The 18568-nt window shown below is 59.0% G+C and overlaps 1 protein-coding gene across 2 annotated transcripts in view; it reads left to right on the top strand.

Moving 5' to 3' along the window:
* Positions 1-18568, top strand: part of WNT4 (Wnt family member 4) — a 28191-nt gene that overhangs the window by 995 nt on the left and 8628 nt on the right. For both annotated transcript variants that reach the window (XM_032391707.1, XM_032391714.1), the window contains exon 2: positions 12961-13196. In XM_032391707.1, coding sequence (XP_032247598.1) covers positions 12961-13196 — 236 coding nt within the window. The remainder of the gene's footprint in view (positions 1-12960; positions 13197-18568) is intronic.

An 18568-nucleotide genomic window follows, 5' to 3' on the forward strand; every position in this document is an offset into this window, starting at 1 on the left:
GGATTCTAAAGGGATGAGCTTTGGTGAGGGGATGAACAGGGAAACAAGAAGACTCTAGAGTCCTTCTTCATCCCCCGGTCAGGGACGGTTCCCCAGGCCCCAGGCTTAACCCTGGCCCCAATCCCTTCTGCCCAGAGCTCTGCCCCCATCCACTGTGGGCAGCCAGTGGGGAGCCAAGCTCCAATATTGATCTGAAAAGCATGAGGTGGGAAGGGGGATAGCCAACAGTGTAGCTGGGGTTTCCATGGAGACAGCGGGAGAGGAAAAAATTCTCTCTGCATCAAGACGAAAGAACAAATATCTCCCATGAAATTGCCCCGAGTGTCCAATGGCTGTTGCTATGAGGTCATTGCGGCCAGCCGGGGCCCTGCAGGCTGGAAGGAGTGTGTTCGTTGGGGTCAGAGCCACCCAGGGCTTGGGGGACCGAGGTGATGTGGAATTCTCCCAGCTGTTGGGAGAGTGAGCGACTCCAAGGCAGCCCGAAGTGGCTGCAGAGCTTTTGTTTTTCTTGGAGGCTTAATTTGATTAACACTTCAGGGGCAGTGGCAAAGTGTGCAGAAACCAGGGCACCACCACCCCCTCCCACGACCCCCACAGGCCATCCTCCTGAGCGAGGACAAGGTCACCGAGCTGAGGAGGGGAGCTGCTTTGGATCCGGGGGGGGCCTGGGGTCCCTGGAGCTGACCCTTGAAAGCAGGAGTTCAGAGCCAGGGTCTCCAAAGTAGGTGTGAGTGTCAGGAAGAACAAGGACGAGGTGTGACCCACCCAGGGCCATGGGCTACGAAAAGGCAGAGAAAGAAGTGGCAGTTCCAGAGTCCGACCCAGGTCTTCAGAGAAGAGAGCAACATCCACAGTGAAACGTCCTTCAAGGGCATCTGGTGTTTGAGCTCCTTTTACAGATGAGGAAACTGAGGCCCCAGGAGGGGAAGCTACTGGCCCAAACTCAGAGCAGAGAACTGAACCCAGGTGCTGATTCCCGGGCAGTGACATGCCCCCTTCCCTGAAGCCGTCCCCAAGTTGAGCAGGTGTGGCCCAGGTGGTGTCACCACCCACCCTCAGCCACGTCTAAGCCCGAAATCCCAGCCGGGGAGGCAGCCCCAGCTTTGGGTCTGGGTCACGCAAGCCTTGGGGAATTCCAACAGCTCAGTTCTTGTGCTTGCGTCGAGGGGGGCAGGGTGAGGAGGGGTGGCCCGGAGGGAGAAGAGAGGTTGGCAAACCTGTTCTCTGCAGTAGTGATGGTTCAGGTTGCCACGAAGCAGATCTCTGGATGACCCAGCTCACTCCTGCTCCACCCCGGGCTCCGAGCCAAGGGTCTCTGCGCGGCCCGAGACGGGAAGAATAGGGGCTTCCTGGGACCCCTACCAAACCAGAGAGGCAGTGATGGAGAAGAGATCTCTGGGCACATTCCAAGACTGGGTCATTTGCCTTGTTTTTAGCAACCTCCATCCCTGGGACAGGGACTGAGCCAACTCGGAGGGAACTAAGCATCACAGCCTGGCCGCCAAGGACCTTGGGGTCTGGAAAGACAGAATAAAAGCAAAACCACGGATGGGTGGGACGGTGTGCATGCTACTGCCGTCAGAGGAAGGGTTCGGTGTAAGTAGGGGCAGTCACAGAGGGGACTCGGCCTGAAGGTGGCAGAATGAGGACAGTAATAGTAAGCATTATAATAGCTCTCGCTGTTCTCTCTAAATCCTGACAACATCTGAATCCCATTCCACAGTTGGGAAGATGGGGGGTCACAGAGGTCATTGCCCAAAGTCACCTAGCTAGTAAATGACAGGGGCACCTGACCCAAAAGCTGCCTCTAGAAGGAAAAGCTCTGGGCAGGCGGATGTCCACCCAGGCATGGTGGCTGGCACTATCTTTTCCCGTGTGAGTCAATGGACGTCTGGCCCCAAGAGGATGGCGGGCAGTGTTCTCAGAGGGGCCGGGCCTGGGTGTCCGTTCCCGTCCCAGTACCTGCAGTTAGGCTTCTGGCCAGGGTCGGCTGGCCGGCCGGTTGCAGGCTGGCCAGGGTCGGCTGGCCGGCCGGTTGTTCTGGCCAGGGTCGGCTGGCCGGCCGGTTGCTGTCTGTTGTCTCAGAAGGGCGGGTGGCCTGGCGGGGAGGCCAGGTGTCCCGCCGCGTGCAGCTGTTGGGCAGGACGGAGGCTGGAGCTGGGAGGGCTCCACAGCCTGAGGCCTGGGCAAGCCCAGAGAAGCTGGAAGCTGTTGATGAGACTTGTGTCTGGCACCCCGGGTGAGCTGACAGCTTGTGGCAGCCCCCACCATCGACGGAGGGATGGAGGGATGAAAACAGTCCATCAGTGGAAGGCCCGGCTCTGCCACAGATGGGCTCAGAAATGGCCTTGAATGTTCCCTCCAACACAGGTTGTGCTGGGAGTTGAGAGGCCGGGGTTCCAGTCCCCGCTCTGCCCCCAGGCTGGCCGGCTCTGGGTGAGCCTCTCCTGCCCCCCGGGCCCCAGCCCTCAGCACATTGCTCTGGACTCCAAATGGAAGTACCAGGGAGAGTCAGGGACTAGATCAGCTAAGGTTCCATGCTCGTGGATTTCCTGAAGGAAGGCAGTGGAGCACTGAGCAGGGGTCCCAGCAGAGGCCCCCTGGGTGAGGGTGAGGAGCCTGTTCTGCACTCGGAGCTAGTCCAGCGGAGCGCCTAAGAACCGCGTCTCCAAGACAGCCCGCAGTTCCATCCCAGGTCTGCCACTGACCGGCTGAGTGACCACGGACAGGTTCCTTAACTTCTCTGAGCCTCAGGGTCCTCCTCTGTGTAAGTGGCGCCCACCTCTGGGCAGTTGTGAGGCAAGCGTGAGCCCATGCGTAGAGCATGCTGAGCACCATGCCAGGCACGCCGATGGAAATGGGAAGCTGAGGATCACCGTCGCTGCAATGGGGGAGTCGTGTCCTCGTTTGTAAGGATGACAGAGAGAACGGGCCTTCAGGCCGCTGCTCCCAAGCCCTGTGTACCCCAAACCGTTCTGTGGGGATCCTGTACTCTTACACAGGCCACCTCCCTGCTCTTCAACCGGGGCCCCGCCCGAGCCTCACACAGCCAGGGATCCAGCCAAGCAAATCCTGGTGGCCAGAGAGTTGTGTCTGGGAGCGCCCTTCAGGGCGGCTGGGGGCAGCAGCATCTCACCCTCGCTGGATCTGCCTCCGTGCAGGTGTGTGTCTCCGGTCCAAGCTCCCGTGTGCCTACGTGCCCAGCAAGGGGGGTGGAGGGAGTGAATCTCTTGACCATGGGCCGAGTGAGGCCTGGAGCTCTGGGTGCAACTCGCTGGGCCAGGTGTGGGCAGAGCCAGCCCAGATGTGCAGTGCCCGGCCCCACAGGTAAAGGTGCGGCCCATCTCCCCCAGGAAGTGTCCCCCAACCCCCAGCTACAATGGATCCCTCCCTCTCTTCTAAATAGTAAACCCACTCTTTGGAGCTCCTCCCCTGGCTCTGGGCATTGGATCAATCACTAACACGTCCATAGCCCTTTATAGTTTACACCAGAATCTCCTAAATCGCTCCATTGATATTTTGGGCCTGTCCTGTGCATTGCAGAACACTCTGCAGCACCCCTGGCCTCTACCTGTTAGATGCCAGGAGCACGCCCAGGTGCTCTAGACATAGCCAAATGTCCCTTGTGGGGAAAGATCACCCTTCGTTGAGAGTCAGTGGCTCACAAAGCACTTTCCCACCCATGACCCTATTAGAACCACATAACCTCTCCCTTCCCACTTTTGGAGGAAGGAGTCTGTATTCTTGGCAGCCCCACTTCAGAGACCCAGAGGTGCAGTGACCTCCCCAAGGCCATTCTGCAAATCAGAAGCAGGACTTGAGCTTGACTTGCTCCCACATGTCCCGATCTCCTGGTTTTTATCCCCTGCCTATGGCACTGTTTCGTATCATATATAACCACGGTCCCGTAGTGTGGCTCGTACTGCCACGAGGTTGTAAACACCTGAAGGCCAAGGCTGTGCACAGACGGCTGGCTCTCAACAGCTCCCAGTCGCTGGCACGGGTCTGACAGGTCGTAGGTGCTCAGCCAGGTGACGGAGAAAGGAAGGAAGGGCTTGTTCACTCCAGAGGGTTTTAAGTTTTTGTCAAAGCGTGCCCTATCTTAGAGACCTCGGGGAGAAGGGAAGCTCCCCTCTACCGCCCTGAGTCTCAGGTGGTGCTAAGAGGGGCCAAAGTGGGTGTCGGGATGGGCTGCTGCTGTGGAGACCGGGGGTCCCCTGCCAGGGCGCACCCCCTGGGGCCTGGCTAAGCTCTTTCTCCCCCTCCCCCTCCACGGCAGGGCCCCGAGACCAGGCTCTGCCCGAGGGGTTTACTCAAGCGGCGGTAACCACCCAGCTGTCTGCTATGGCTTGACTGTCTTCCCTCAGCCCTGGATTAGCAACTGAGCAACTTTGCAAGCATCTGACAAGACCGTGTTCCCCAAACCTGTTGAAACTCGCCCAACTCGGGCCCTGTGGGTGCATTTGCAAAGCTGAGCATTTACGCCAAGCCTCTTTTCTTGTTCCTCCCTCTGGGAAGAAGGGCTTGGCCTTAGCCAACGGGGCACAGGGTTGGCCGGGGAGCCACGGAAGGGGGTGACAGCTGCCCGCCATTGGCCCCTCGGGTCACCCCCACTGCAGAGGAGCTCGGCGGGGCCGCCGCCCGTTTGCTCAGCAAGCTCAGCTGGAAGGCGAAGCCGGGACCCCACGGTTGCGGTCCAGATGTCCACACGAGTTGCCAGCTTTTATCTCTGAGGCCCGAACTGCGTCTTCTGTGATTCAGCCAAACCCAGGAGAAGGCTCGCTCCCTGCCGTGACCCCACCGGCTCCCCCTTTCCCCATCCAAACCCCTCTCCACCTCCCCCATCTCCTGGCAAACTTGAAACCAAACTATGTTCTAAAAGTTCCCCTGACCAAGTCATGAACCCCGCCGCCGCGGAGGGGACCTGGTCTGAGCAGAGAGGGGAGGAAGGTGGGTAGGAGGAGGGAGGGATGTGGTTCAGAGCGGGAAGGAGCCTCCCAACAGCCAGCCGCTCATAGCTCACAAAGGAACTTTGGAGAGGCCCATTAGAAGCAGCGGGAAATTTCCAGTGAAACACCAGGGGCCTCTTCCTGCGGTGACCCCTGGATGGTCCTTTCGGACCCTCTTTCTCCCTCGGTTCGCACACAGGACCTATCATGGCAGGGTTGGGTTCCAGGGACTCTTCCCCGAGGGCTGGCAACACCAGGATACCCCTCTTGTGTCAGGGAGGCCCAGGAGTCCTGGCACCCCAGGAACAGAGGACCAAGTCACAGCCATCAGAGTTCAGAGGGTCCCCGGAGATTGTCCGTTCAACCCCTTCCAGCGACATTGAAACTCTAAGCAGGGGCATGCCTGGTAAAGCCCCATTCAACCCTGTCAAATGCTCACCTGTGGAGACCCGACCCACCCCACCAGGCACTGTGCTAGGCACATGGGGTCACACAGCACATTCGTGGTAGAAGTGGGAACTCCAGCCCAGGTCTCCTGACTATCCTCCCAGAACTTTCCCTGCAGCCCCACACCCTCGCCAGTCATCCTCTGTGGGAGGTTAGGAGCAATGGAGCAAGGAAGGAACCAAAGTTGTCCTAGCTGCCTCGTTGGGATAGGGGTGCGGGTTTGCCCACAGGCTCTCCCAGAACGGGGCCTTCAGAAGGAATCCACCAAAGCCAAGGAACTCCCTAGAAACCTGGAGCCACCAGAGCATGAGCCCCAGTCTAGGAAGCCAGCAGCCGCCCTGGACAGCTCAGCTGGGGTGTTAGCCGTCCCTCCCAGCTCCCGACCCCGGGCTCCCTCAGCCGAGCTAGGGAGGACAGTTCTACGGTTCAGTGGCTCCGGGGACAAGAGCTGGGTGGGTCTTTGCAAGGGAGCAGCTCTCTGCTGCCAAATGAGGGGGCAAGGCAAGGTCAGGAAGTGCCCTAAATTTGACACCCACTCACCCCCACCATCACACCTGCCCCACGAAGAGAAGGAAAGGTTTTACGTTCCGGCGCAGCTCTGGGGCCCTCCAGGCTCAGGTCTGAGTGGCTACTTCCTGGCCCTGAGTCAACCACCTGCTCCCCAGAAACACATACTATGAGATGGGAGAGGGGCTCCCACGAAGGAAGTGGGGGGGGCATGGAGCCCTCAGGAATGACATGTAGGGAGCTGGGGCACAGGGGTACGGGAAGTAATAGAAACTGGAAGTGAAAAGATTTTTAAAATGGGGTTGCTGAGGCTTCTGAGGATGGGGAGAAAGGAAGGTAGGGATCCCGGGAGACAGGGAGAAGGGGGAATAGTGCCCTGAGCTACAGGAGTGGGGGCTTGGGCTCCAGAAAAGGCCGTCATTCCCCTGAACTGAGGAAAGGTCCTTGGGACCTGAGCTGAGCATCGAGGACTCCAGAGTTCTGCCAGGGCTGGGGAGAAGGTGGAGGGGAGGCTGCCCCCACGCACCCCACAACCACGGTGTCTCCGAGGCCGGCCCCTCCTCCCCGGCTGCCCCTCTGGGGGTCTCAGGCCAGTGGCAGCCACTCCTTCCACGGCCGCAGAGGCTGCTGAGACCACAGGCCCATGGGCCGTCCAGGCAGCCCCACAGCCACTGAGACACCTCCCTCCCGAGGACCCCTCACTCCTGAGAGCATGTGGACGCCTTCGCCGTGGCCCAGGGACACCGTGGGACTGCAGCAGGACTCAGCAATGGAAGAAGAAGCCACCTTCCTCAAATCACGGTCACTGCCAAACCGTCAGGCCCTGGGTACCCGGGGCCATCCCCGGAGCCTGATTCGCCAGCCCAGGCTCAGGAGCCGGAACAACCTGACTGGCTACGTGGCCTTGAACACATGCCTCCCGGAACGCCATCCGTAACACGGAGGGGATGCCACCCTCCTGCCAAGCCTCACGGCGGCAACAAGGATGTATTCAAGCATGTGACTGCTGTCTGAAGAGGACGGGGACGTAAGGTCCCTCCCGTCCAGTCAATCTCGTCCCGCAAAGGGCTTCCAAGCCCCCCGGCCACACCAGCCTCTGATTCCCGAACAGCACCCCATCCCCCGTCCCACCTCTCGGACTCCTGGTCCCTGGAGGGTCCGTCCGATGGGCCCGAGTCGCTGGCACACGCCCTCTAGTTCCACGGGCTCCGTCTGGAGATTCCGTCCAAGCTCTGCAGTTGGGGTGGAGGTTGAAGCGACCCACTGTTCCCAGTGGGAGTGTGTCCTTCCCTCAGGCTGGTGAACCCAGGTCTACAGGAGCTGAGGGAGCCGAGCCAAAGAAGACCAATGAGCAGGACTGGTCTGCGGTCCGGCAGGGGGCCCGGCTCAAGGGCCTGGGAAGGGGCTTCGAGGCGGTGGCGGTGATGAAGATGAAGATGAAGGTAAATGTCTTAATGACGACCATCATGATAATATAACATAATAAGGTTGCCAACAGGGGAGCAGTGTCTACTGTGTGGACATTTAATCCACTTAAGCCTCCTGAGGCAAGCGAGACCTATTATTCTCCCCATTCTACAGATGAAGACCCTGAGGCTCAGAGATGCTCGCTAACTTGCCTCTGGGAACACGGAGCCGGGATTCTGACCCAGTCTGCCATCTCTCTTGCACAGTGCACCACCCTGTGGGCCGTGCGGAAGGATAGGTCTCCGGGACCGGGCCACGTCGGGGAGTGGGCAGCAGGATTCGGAGACCGTGGGTGCAGAAACATCCAAAGGCCCGAGGAGGGTTGAGGGGTGTGGTGACACCCTGGGGAGGAGGCACTGACCACCGCCAGGGAGAACGCGGTCCTGGGTGGGGTCTGCGGCGCGCGGGCCTTCGCCGGGCCTATCTCCCCAGGCAGCTCGCTGGTGGGCAGGCACTACGGCTCCTTCCGGCTCCTCCTCCCGCCTGCTTGGCCTCCTTCCTCCCGGGTGTCCCAGGCGCTGCCACTCCTGAGGAGGCTCTAAATGTGGCCCGGGCAGGCAGGGAGGCCAGAGGGAGGGGGCAGAGAGGCCTGGGCTGGCGTCCCAGCCCCCACCTGGACACCCGCGGGGCCAAGACCCACGACACTGATCTGCTTGGCCTCCCAAACGCTCCAGCTATTTCCCGTCCCCTCTCCTCTGTACGCTCAGAGTAAGAGCTGGAGAGGAGTCGAGAGGTGCGGATTTTCCTCTAGGAATTTGTATATTTTTTTTAAAAAGCAAGCAAACCTGGAAAAGCTTGGGACAAGCCCAGCTAATTTTAGTTTCTAATGAAAACAGCAGGTGGCCGAGAGGATCTGATCTCCCTGGCAGGGCCAGGGCCCTCCAGCCTTGCAGGCTGCGGCACGGGCCGGCGGGGAGGGCCTCCTGGGAGGAGCCTGCTGGACCTGCAGCCCCCGGTTGAGAAGATGGGGGCACGAGCTGGCTGGCAGCGGCAGCCGGGGCCGCCCGGCCTGCTGGGGTAACCTGATCGATGGCAGGGCTGTGGCTAGAGTCCTGGGTGGCTGGGGCAGCAGGTGGCAAATTGCTAATCCTGTACTCAGCAGTGGCAGGAAGAAGCCCAAATTGGGGCAAGGCGACCAGAACGAGAGAAGAAGCAGAGATGGTCGAGGCCCTCCGCAGGCCTGGCCAGCCCGGCCCAGCGACGGCCAGCACTGATCACGCCCGGGAGGCTCTCCGTCTCCCCAGAAATGGCTTGTGCAGCCGACATTCGAGCCCGGCCCAGCTCCAGGGTCATCGAGTGGCACACGTGGCTCTGGGGAAAAGGCTGAGCCACCTTAGGGTGCAGGGAGGGGATCCTGAGGCCCCCAGGACCAGGTGGGCCTGACCCCTGACCGTCTCTACGCCCTGTGCAGGCTGGTAGGCAGAGGCAGCCCCCATGGTACTCCCTCAGCCCCCCTCTGCCCTACCCTGAGGACTCTGCCAGGAGGTGACACGGGGGACAGAGCCCCCCATCATGCTGCAGGCATTGACCGAACACCTTCTGTGGGCCTCGCCCTGTGCTGGGCCCTGAGGAGGCCACGGCTGGACATGACACTGAAGGTAGCATCAGCCCCCACAGCTGTCAGACTGGGCAGACCCACAACCGGGGTACAGGGAAGACAGAGCTCCCGGTCACTCGCTGGCTGTGAGACTTTGGACGAGGCACTCCACCTCTCTGGGCCTCAGTTCGCTCCTCTCTAAAATGAGGCCAGGCCCCCAGACCAGATACCCGAACAGGCAGGCAGGGCGGGCAAGGGCCCGGGACCCCACCTCTCTCCGCCCCATTCCCAGCTGCATGTCTGTCCCCAGCAGCCAGCCCTTCCTGGGCCAGATCCTGGGATCTGGGAGAATCGGGGGGGCTGGAGCTGCGCCTCCTGCGGCGTGGAAGGGGACAGCTGGGGAGCCAGATGAAGGCAGGGGCCGGGGGGTGGCACGGGTGCCAGCCGTGGGGGCAGGCACGCTCCTCGGCAGAAGAGGGTTCTCAGCTTCTTCCTGGAAGCTGTCCCAGTGACTCACTGCCATGGCAGCCCACAGCTCACCCCTAAAGCCCTACTACTGTTATTTCAGGCTGCCTCCCCTCACTGAGTCTGGACCTAGGAGACAGGGGTGGGCAGCTCCCCTGGTCTACTTCATTTTTCATTCAACGGTAGGGGCTCCATCTATCAGCCTGGCCGGGGCCCCCCGAGGCCTTTGAGGCCTGGACACCCCCCTCCCGGTCTGTAGAAGGAGGACTACCACTCGGACAGAGGGAAAGGCCGCACAGACTTGCCAGTTTATTGTCCCCAGGAGGGGAACAGGCTCTGAGTCGGCAGGGACTTGCCCAAGGTCACACTGTGGGCTGTTGGCTCAGCCAGGCCTCCCCAGCCTGCTTCCCCTGCCCAGAGAACCCCTGCCCTTGAACACCTCCCTTCACCAGGAGCCAGGGGGCTGTATAGTCTGACCTGGCCCCTTGGCAGGACGCAGAGGGAACAGGGGCTGAGATGGGGACAGGCCAGCTCTGTGCCCCCATGTCATTCAGGGAATAGGGGCCCCCACCCTCATCCAAGAGGCCAAGCCCGGATCTGAGCAAGAAAGGATCCAACTTGAGGCCCAACCCCTTGTCCCCTCACTTGCGGCCTCCCAAGTGTGGACCTGGCCCCTGGCCAGTCGCTGGGCTCTTGGCGCCCCCTGCAGGCCAAGAGCACCAGGTGGGACTAGCTCCTTAGGGGACCCCCTTTCCTCAGCTGGCCCAGGCAAGGGGAGCACCCAGACAGGGCTGAGGAGCCAAGTCTGCCTCCTTCCCTTCCAGATGCACCCCCCTGCCCTTCAACCATCCCCCCACCCTTCTCCCCTCTGGGAGGCTCAGGCTCCTGCCCCAACCCTACCAGTGTCTGTGTATCCCCTAGGCAGGACCTGGTAGAGAAGACAGGGAGGTCCCCCAGGAGGCGAGGAACGTGGGGAGAGGAAGGGAAGGGTGGACTGCCTCAGCCCAAGACCACCCACCTCCTACTCACCTGTGCTGCCAGGGAAGGAGGGGTCCTCAGGGTCACACCTGTGATGTGCCCGGCTGAGAGCCGGCTGCACCAGCCACATCAGTTCGCCTTAATTTCTCACAGCAGCCCTCTGCGATAGGATCCACGATCTCCCCCTCTAGATAAAGAAAGCTAGACTCAGGCCTCACAACCGGGGCTGCAGGTGCTGATGCAGCCATGAGGAGGAGCGTGGGTCCCAGAATCAGATCCCCCTCGGGTGTAGAAGGAGGCATCACCGGTGGTTAGCCAAGAGCGTCCCCTGAAGTGCCGTCCAGGGCCAGCCTGGCTTCCCAGCTGCTCCTGGGAATGTGCGAAAAGCCCAGATGCCCACCCAGCCCCGCCTGGAGGGAGGCCCAGGCACCTGCGCTTTCGGCAAACCCCACAAAAGTTTCGATGCACAGCCAGATTTGAGAACCATCCCTCTGGTCCAACCCACGTGCCTGACAAACAGAATCCACCTGCTGCTCACACACCTCCAGGGGAGGAAAGCTTGGCGACCAGCAGGCAGCCCATCGGCTGCACCTTGACCAGCATCCTTAGGTTGAGCGAACCCGGCTCCCAGCAGCTTCTGCCCACTGGGGTCAGGTCTAGTCCTTGAGCTGCTTAAAACAACGTTGGGTTTAGCGCCCATCTAGAAGTCAGGCAAAACCAGGTTCAAGTCCTGGCTCCACCTCCTACCAGCTGGATGACCTTGTGCACGAGGCAAGCTACTTAATCTGTCTGTGCCTCAGTTTCCTCCTCTATAAAATGGGAGTCCATTGGCTTGCTGAGGGGATAAATGCAATAATGTAAGTAAAGTGCTTAGCCTGGTCCTAAGTTCCATCAAAGTGAGCTATGCTTATTACCATCATCACTAAAATGCCCCGTATTTTAGTGGGGCTTTCTATGTACTTCTCCCTTTGCTCTCCATTCATTCACTTCATTCAGCAAACAAATGGCCAGTTCCTGCCCCACTGCCTCAGACCCCTGGTCAGACCATCTTTCTACACACAGGACCCCTTTTGCTCTGACAACAGTTCCTTGACTTAGCCAGAACCAGTGGTAACCTCCCCACATTACAGATAAGAAAACTGAGTCCTGGAGAGGGGTGACCTTCCCCTTTGACCCCCCTTTGGACAAGAAATTCGAGCAGCTTCCCTTCTAGGATGCAACAGCATCTTCACCCCCCTGCTCCAGGAAGCTCCTGCCGTCCTAGACCAGGGCTGCTGGCCAAGCCCCTGTGGAGGGGTGGTGTGCAGGGAGGCTGGTTCACTATAAAGTTAGGGGCAGCTTGCTCTCTCTGGCCAAGGATGCTCGTGGAGAGGGGGGACAGCCTGAGGGCCAGTGGTTAGAACAGAGTCGCAGGGTTATCGGACCTGGGCTTCAGTCTACATCTGCCCTTACAAGCCAGGTGACCCTGAGCCGACCACTTCACCTGAGACATACCCGGCACTTAGTAGGTGTTCAGCTAATGCATAGCTCTTTCCCTTGAGAGGGACCACTTCTCCCTGACCAGGGCCTTTCCCCAGCTCTGCTCCCATCCTGCTGAGCATTCTTGCAGCTTGCTTCCAGCTCCCTTACCTCCTGGCCCAGATCGCAGTGTCTGTCCTCAGATGCAGCAGAGCCTGCCCGGGCCCCTCAACCCACCATGGAGGAGGACAGGCAGGAGGAAGGCCCACCCTGCTTGAAGGGGTTTGCAGCTCAGCTCTGGCACTTGCTATCTGTGTCACTTTGGCCCTGTCACCCTCTTAGCCTTCATGTTGGAATCCATAAAACGGGCATAATAATTACCACCTCATAGATTGGGGGCGAGGATGCGGCAGTGACTGCCACTGTGCACGGTACATATTGGGTGTTCAGTGAACAGTCGTGCTCTCTCCTGTCCTCCCCTGAAATGGACGCTTTAGAGCCCCCGCTCCCTGCAGGCCTGGTCCCAGAGCCCTCGGACGTAAGTTACCCAGCTTGTATCCTCGTCATTACCCTATGAGGTGGAACGGCATTGCTGCCCCATCTTCAGGCTGTAAAAACTCCCGGGGCCGAGGGAAGAGCACGGCACAATGTTTTTGAAGCCTTCCTCCCCTGCCCCCTTCCATGTGCTGACTGAGTCTGCCGGCTGCCGCCCTGATGCTGGCCTCCATCTGGTACCCAGGGATGTGGCTGGCCGTGGCTTGGGGTGGGCTTAGGTCCCCGGGGTCCTTGCCTGGGGGCGGAGACATAGAGACACCAGGGGAGTGGTCCCGGCCTCCCAGCCAGAGGGACCTGACAGGGTCAGAGCCCAGGGGCCATGCCAGGGTCCCGTGGGGGCTCTGTCACTGTCGCTCCCAGTGCCTGGCCTGCTTTGGTGGAGGCAGAGGCTTTCTTATGCAAGACAGCACTTGCCCCTCTGGTCCCAAGAGCCAGGCACGGGGGCCTGTCACCAGATCCAGAGAGAAGTCACCGCCAGGACCCATCAGGGGGATGAGTCGGTCCCCGGAGACCTGGGCTGAGCACAGCCCGGTCCCGACAGTGGAAAGAGGAGGAAGGAGCGCCACACCGCATTCCACGCCACCGCCTTCTCCCCAGGTACCTGGCCAAGCTGTCCTCGGTGGGGAGCATCTCAGAGGAGGAGACGTGCGAGAAGCTCAAGGGCCTGATCCAGAGGCAAGTGCAGATGTGCAAGCGGAACCTGGAGGTGATGGACTCGGTGCGCCGCGGCGCTCAGCTCGCCATTGAGGAGTGCCAGTACCAGTTCCGGAACCGGCGCTGGAACTGCTCCACGCTCGACTCCCTGCCCGTCTTCGGCAAGGTGGTGACACAAGGTGGGGGGGGGGCGCGGAGGGGGGGGGGGGGGGGGGGGGGGGGGGCATCTCCCTGGCAGGGGGGTCATGTGCTCGTGAGTGGCCGGAGCCATCTGCCACTGAGCAAGCTAAACCAGCACGCGGCTGGAGCCAGGGCATAAGGCTGCAGGTGGGGCGGGAGGGCCAGCAGACGAGTGCTGTTCCTTGTGGGTGCAGCACTCGCTAGTCCGTAGCGCTTCGGTCCCCAAGCTACCATCCCCGTTCTACCGAGGAAGAAACCGAGGCTCAGGCAGGGGAAAGCATAGATTGGCCCAGCGCTCCTCAGAGGGTGAACCTGGGGTTCCAGACCCCCAGCCCCATGCTGCTTTGACCTTAACCCTTGGCCTCCTGGGTGAGCCCACCTCGTTCGTCTGTACCTTTGACAAGCCACGTGGACAGCCTCACCATGCCCAGCTCTGAGACCACGCAAGAGCAGCACCCCTCCTCTATCCTCCCGGGAGCAGTAAAGTCAAGCCCAGGAGGGGCAGGAGCTTCTACACCAATAGCCCAAACTAGGGGCCAGACCCTGTTTTAAGTAAATGCTGACTCCTCTGTCCCTGGAGATAGGCTTCCATGTTGCCAGTGAGGAAACTGAGGCACATGGAGGCTCAGTAACTTGCCCGAGGTCACAGAACCAGCAAGTGGCAGAGCCGGGGCTGGAGCCCATGCAACCCAGCTCCAGGGTCCTGCTCTTACCCATAATGAGAAAATGCCGTGATGCGGGGTCACATGGGAGCCTTGGGAACACGAGGGTAGACTCCTCCCCTGGCCAGGGCTGGGTGTTCAGAGAGAGCTTTCCTGAGAAGTTAGGCCCTCCGCTGAGATGAGAAATATGAGAAGGCATTAAGCCAGAGGAAGGTGGACAGGGCAGAGAGAATGTTCCGTGCAACTGGAAGGCTCCTCGAGAGGTCACTGGGTCAAGCTGCTGCCCTCGAGGAAGTGCTGTAAACCAGCTGCCTCTTTTTCTACTTCCTGAGCCTGAAACTGACACTCCGGAGCTACTAACCGTCAACAGGGCCCTTTGACTCACGAGGCAGCGGGAGGGCATTGCCTGGGCCAACCTTTGCCTTGGCACCTGTGGTCCTGGACAGCCAGGGCTGCTGGGCTTGTGGCAAACCATTTAGATGTTGTTGGAAACCAACTGTGATCGAAATTTGGAAGCAATTCTCTGGGGAGCTGGCAGAGGCCAAAAAGGCACCATCATGCTTGGCGTTACTGAATACTGCTGCTCCAGGGAAGCAGCAGAGACCCAGCGAGTAGCCAGGTAATGGAGGATCTCCCCGGGACGATGGCGCCACTGCCAGGGCCCTGGGGCCACCGTCTGATGAGGCCCAAATACTAGGCTCAAACCACAGACTAAGCACGGGAAGGCCCTCGTATTCGATAGGTGCTTGGAGTTTCAGGGGCACGGGTGGCTCCATGTGCCGGGCCCTGTCACAGCCCCCGTGCCTTTGCACACGCTGTTGCCTCCACCCCAAGCATTCACCCCTCTTTCTCTGCCAGCTCAGTGCTTCCCTCCTCCAGCATCTTCGCAGCTCCTACAAGCGGGCGGTTGCTTTTTCCTCTAGGCTCTGAAGCTCTTTGCTCATGCTGGGGTTTTCTTGGTTTTGATATAATTTCAAACTTACAGGAAAGTTACAAAAAAATTTGTTTCACCTCTAGGTGAGAGATTTACTTTTCTTTTTTTATTGAGGTATAATTGACATACAACACTATATTCATTTCAAGCCTACAACATAATGACTCCACATTTGTGTATATTATGAAATGATCATCACAAGTTACACATTTTTTTTGTGATGGGAATTTTTAAGATCTACTCTCTTAGCAGCTTTCACATATGCAACATGGGATTATTAACCATAGTCACCATGCTGTACGTTACATCCTGATGACCTACTTATTTTGTAACTGGAAGTTTGTACCTTTTGACCCCCCTCAGCCATCTCGCCCACCTCCTCACCCCCACCTTTGGCAACCCCCAGTCTGTTCTCTGTTATGTATGAGCTTGGTTTTTCCTATGAGGAATTCCCATAATACTCTTTACCTAGATTCACCAGCTGTTTACATTTTAACCCATCTGCCTTATCAATTTCTCTCTCCCTCCCCCTTAATACACACACACACGCACACGCACACACGTCTAAACCATTTGTGTTCATACAGCTTTCATTACACCTTTTATTTTTAATTTTTGAGAGGGGGAGTGAGCGCCCAGGTGTGCAGGGTGGCAGGGAGGGGCAGAGGCAGAGGCAGAGGGAGAATCTCAAGCAGACTCCACACCTAGTATGGAGCCCAATGTGGGTCCATCTCACGACCCTGAAATCATGACCTGAGCTGAAATCTAGAGTCGGACGCTTAACCGACTAAGTCATCCAGGCGCCCCTCATTACATCTTTTAGACTAGACTATAATGCCTGTCCTCTTACCCCGCTCTCCCATCCCTAAACCTTGAACCCTTCCATGGCAAGGTGTTGTCTCGTTTACCTGTTTCCTAGCACATGGCAGAGCCTGGCATGGAGGAGACAGTCAGTGGATGTCATCCAGGGGCAGCAAGTCGGGGCAAGGACTCAAGGGGCAAAGAAGGGGAGGCATGGGGTCAGTGCTGGCCCGAAGCCGGTGGGGAACCCCGTGGGCAAGTGCCTTCCTCACTGGTGTGTGCAGCAGGAACAAAGGAAGGGCCTACCCCTGGCTCAGCAAGTTTGGGGAAACACTGAGAATCCTACCAGGCTTGGCTGAAACCTGCTCCGGACTAAAGTCTGTGTGGCTTGGTGGAGCGTCGGCCCCCTTGGGGCCGAGTCATGGCGCGCGCCCACCAGGCAGACGTCAGGCGTGTCTGGAGGAGAGGTCTGAGCTCTTCCCGCTCATCCATCTCCTCACTCTTGGATTTCTCGTGTTCTTCCCTAGTGAAAGTCCTCTGGGAAAAGTCCTCATTTGCCTCCACTGAGCAAGAGGGACTTGGACATCACCAGGTGCTGCTCTCGGAAGGTCCAGGGCTGAGGAGGCAGCGGCGGGGGGGGCATGGGCAGGCGTGACCTTGGGCGAGTGGTGTCACTGTGTCACACGGTGTGTGGCAGCACTTAGGGTCCACCCTGACCCAAGAAGAGCCCCCCTCACCAGCTGCTGTCACTGGGGACTGTCACAAGAGCAGCAGCTAGGCTGGGCCGGCCTTTAGCGAGGCCACCAGCTTTTGGGGTGATGGCAAGGGTGAGCTTGGTTTGGTGCCCACATTCATGAGCTGCCTGGCTGGGGTCATGGCCTCAGACATGGAGGAGGCCCGGGAGTCGGGCCATCCTTGGAGAAGAAAAGGAACCCCATTTGTTGGCGGCCCCGTGTGTGCTGTCTGGCATCAGATCACCCTCAGGACAACCGAATGTGTGGTGATGTCCCCCACTTTACCGCCAAGAAGGGAGGTTCAGCAAGCAGAGGGTGGTGACACACCCAGCCAGCTCCGGGACCTGCCAACTCTTGGCTCTGAGATGTCAGACAAGGTCCACGCTCCCTCCTAGCCTCAGCGTCCTCCCCGTAAAGTGGAGACAATCCCAGGACCCACTTCCTGGGATTCCCGCCAGGCAGAGATGGTGCCTCTGAAGGGCTCGTTGACTCCCCAGGGCCCCCCAGGCTGACATTGCCTGAGGTCTCCCAGCCTCCAGCCCTGCACCCCACCACCCCCAGCAGCAGAGGTCACCCTGCTCCTGGCTCTACTGAGGTGAGCTGGACGTGAGCTAATGGTCACCAATGAGGACAGCGTATGACTGAGGGCCGAACCATGTGCTCTTGGCTGAAAATCTAGCAGAAATTTGGGGCAGCCAGGAATGGGGCAGGTGGCAGTTCTTGGCTGAGCAGCGGTTAAGGACCGGATGTGGGATGTCCTCTGTACACTTTAGTCACTGCTTTGTCCCAGCATCTAGAGCAGCACCTACACATAGTAGGTAACTGATAAATACATGTTGACTGAATAAAAAGGATTTGAGGATGGGAGGGTGAAGCCCTGTAGAGCCTGGCAAAGTTTCAAGGTCGCCATGAGCAGGACGTACTGGGCTCCCAGAGCGGGCTGGCCTGAGCATGACGGAGCGGCGAGAAAGGCGGTGCAAATTCCTCCCCTCTCCCCTCCGTCTGTGGGCAATGCCGTGCCTCCGCCTGCCTCTGCACATCTCATTCTGTGACCTTGACCGAGGCCTGTCCCGAGAGAGGGGATTCAATGAGGCCTGAGACCCTCCAGCCTCTGGCTGCCATGGTTGAGAAGTGATGGGGTGCACTGGCCAGCGCAGAGTGAGGATTCAAACCCAGGCCCGCCTTCCCACCCCCTGCGTGTCTAACGTCATCTAGACGCCTTACTGACTGTAACATCAGACTGGATTTAAGACGTGAAGGCTTTTCAGTCCTAGGCTGTGACTTACCAAAACCTCTGCTCTCCCCTTGACCCTCAATACTGGCATCATGGTGGACCCCATGAGGGTGAGCTCAGGCCTTCCTTCTGGGTGACCTCCAGGCCAGCCTTTTGGGGTCCGGGTTAGTTCCTGGTGGGCTGGGGTGGGTTCCCAGAGACATTCTGTCACCGGGAGTTCCTAGAGGACAAATTCACCTCAGTATCCCTAGTGTGTAGCATCGGGCCTGGCTTCCAGCAGGTGATCGATAAATGTTTGGTGAGGGAGCAAGCAAGGCATTTCTCTGCCCTAAGGAAGCTTTCAGCCCAAAGGCAAACATGCAGTCAACTACCTGGTCCTCAGAGTGTCAGCACCCTATGACATCTGTTAGCAAATGAATAAAGTGTCATTAATCGCGACAATATCACAAAATATGTCTCCAGTGCCCATTATGTGCCAGGGACTAGACTAAGCACGTTCTATATTTTACCTCCTTAGATTCCCATAGCCACCTCTTGAGGTCAGTACTATTAGCCCCATTCTGTGGACAAGAAAACTGAAATCACACACCGGCAGAGCGAGAAGTAGATCTCAGGCCTGTTGGCTGAGCATCCAGACTCTTTCCCGATACTCGCCCCTGTCTCCGAGGGCTGCTCTGTGCACAGCCCTGCGCTGGGCGCCGGGGGGCAAAGGAGAAGTATGGGGTCAGCCTGGCCCCGGGAGCTTCCAGTCTGGCTGCAGAGGCCAGACAAACATGCAAGACCCTTAGAAGATAAGACCTGCAGCCTGATTCTAGTCCCGGGGCAGGCAGGCCAGCGAGCGTGCCAGCAGTCCTGGGAGCCCAAGATGGTGGGCAGGAGGTGTGGGAGAAGTGTGGGGTCTGGCCTGCCTGGGCAGCACTCTCTTCCCCTTGTTAGAGTGGGGACGATGAAGCTCAGAGAGAACAGTCCCATCACTAGTAAGAGTCTTAATTGACTCCTTCCCCTG

Source organism: Phoca vitulina, unplaced genomic scaffold, assembly GCF_004348235.1.
Source record: "Phoca vitulina isolate PV1807 unplaced genomic scaffold, GSC_HSeal_1.0 scaffold2, whole genome shotgun sequence".
NCBI lineage: Eukaryota > Metazoa > Chordata > Mammalia > Carnivora > Phocidae > Phoca > Phoca vitulina.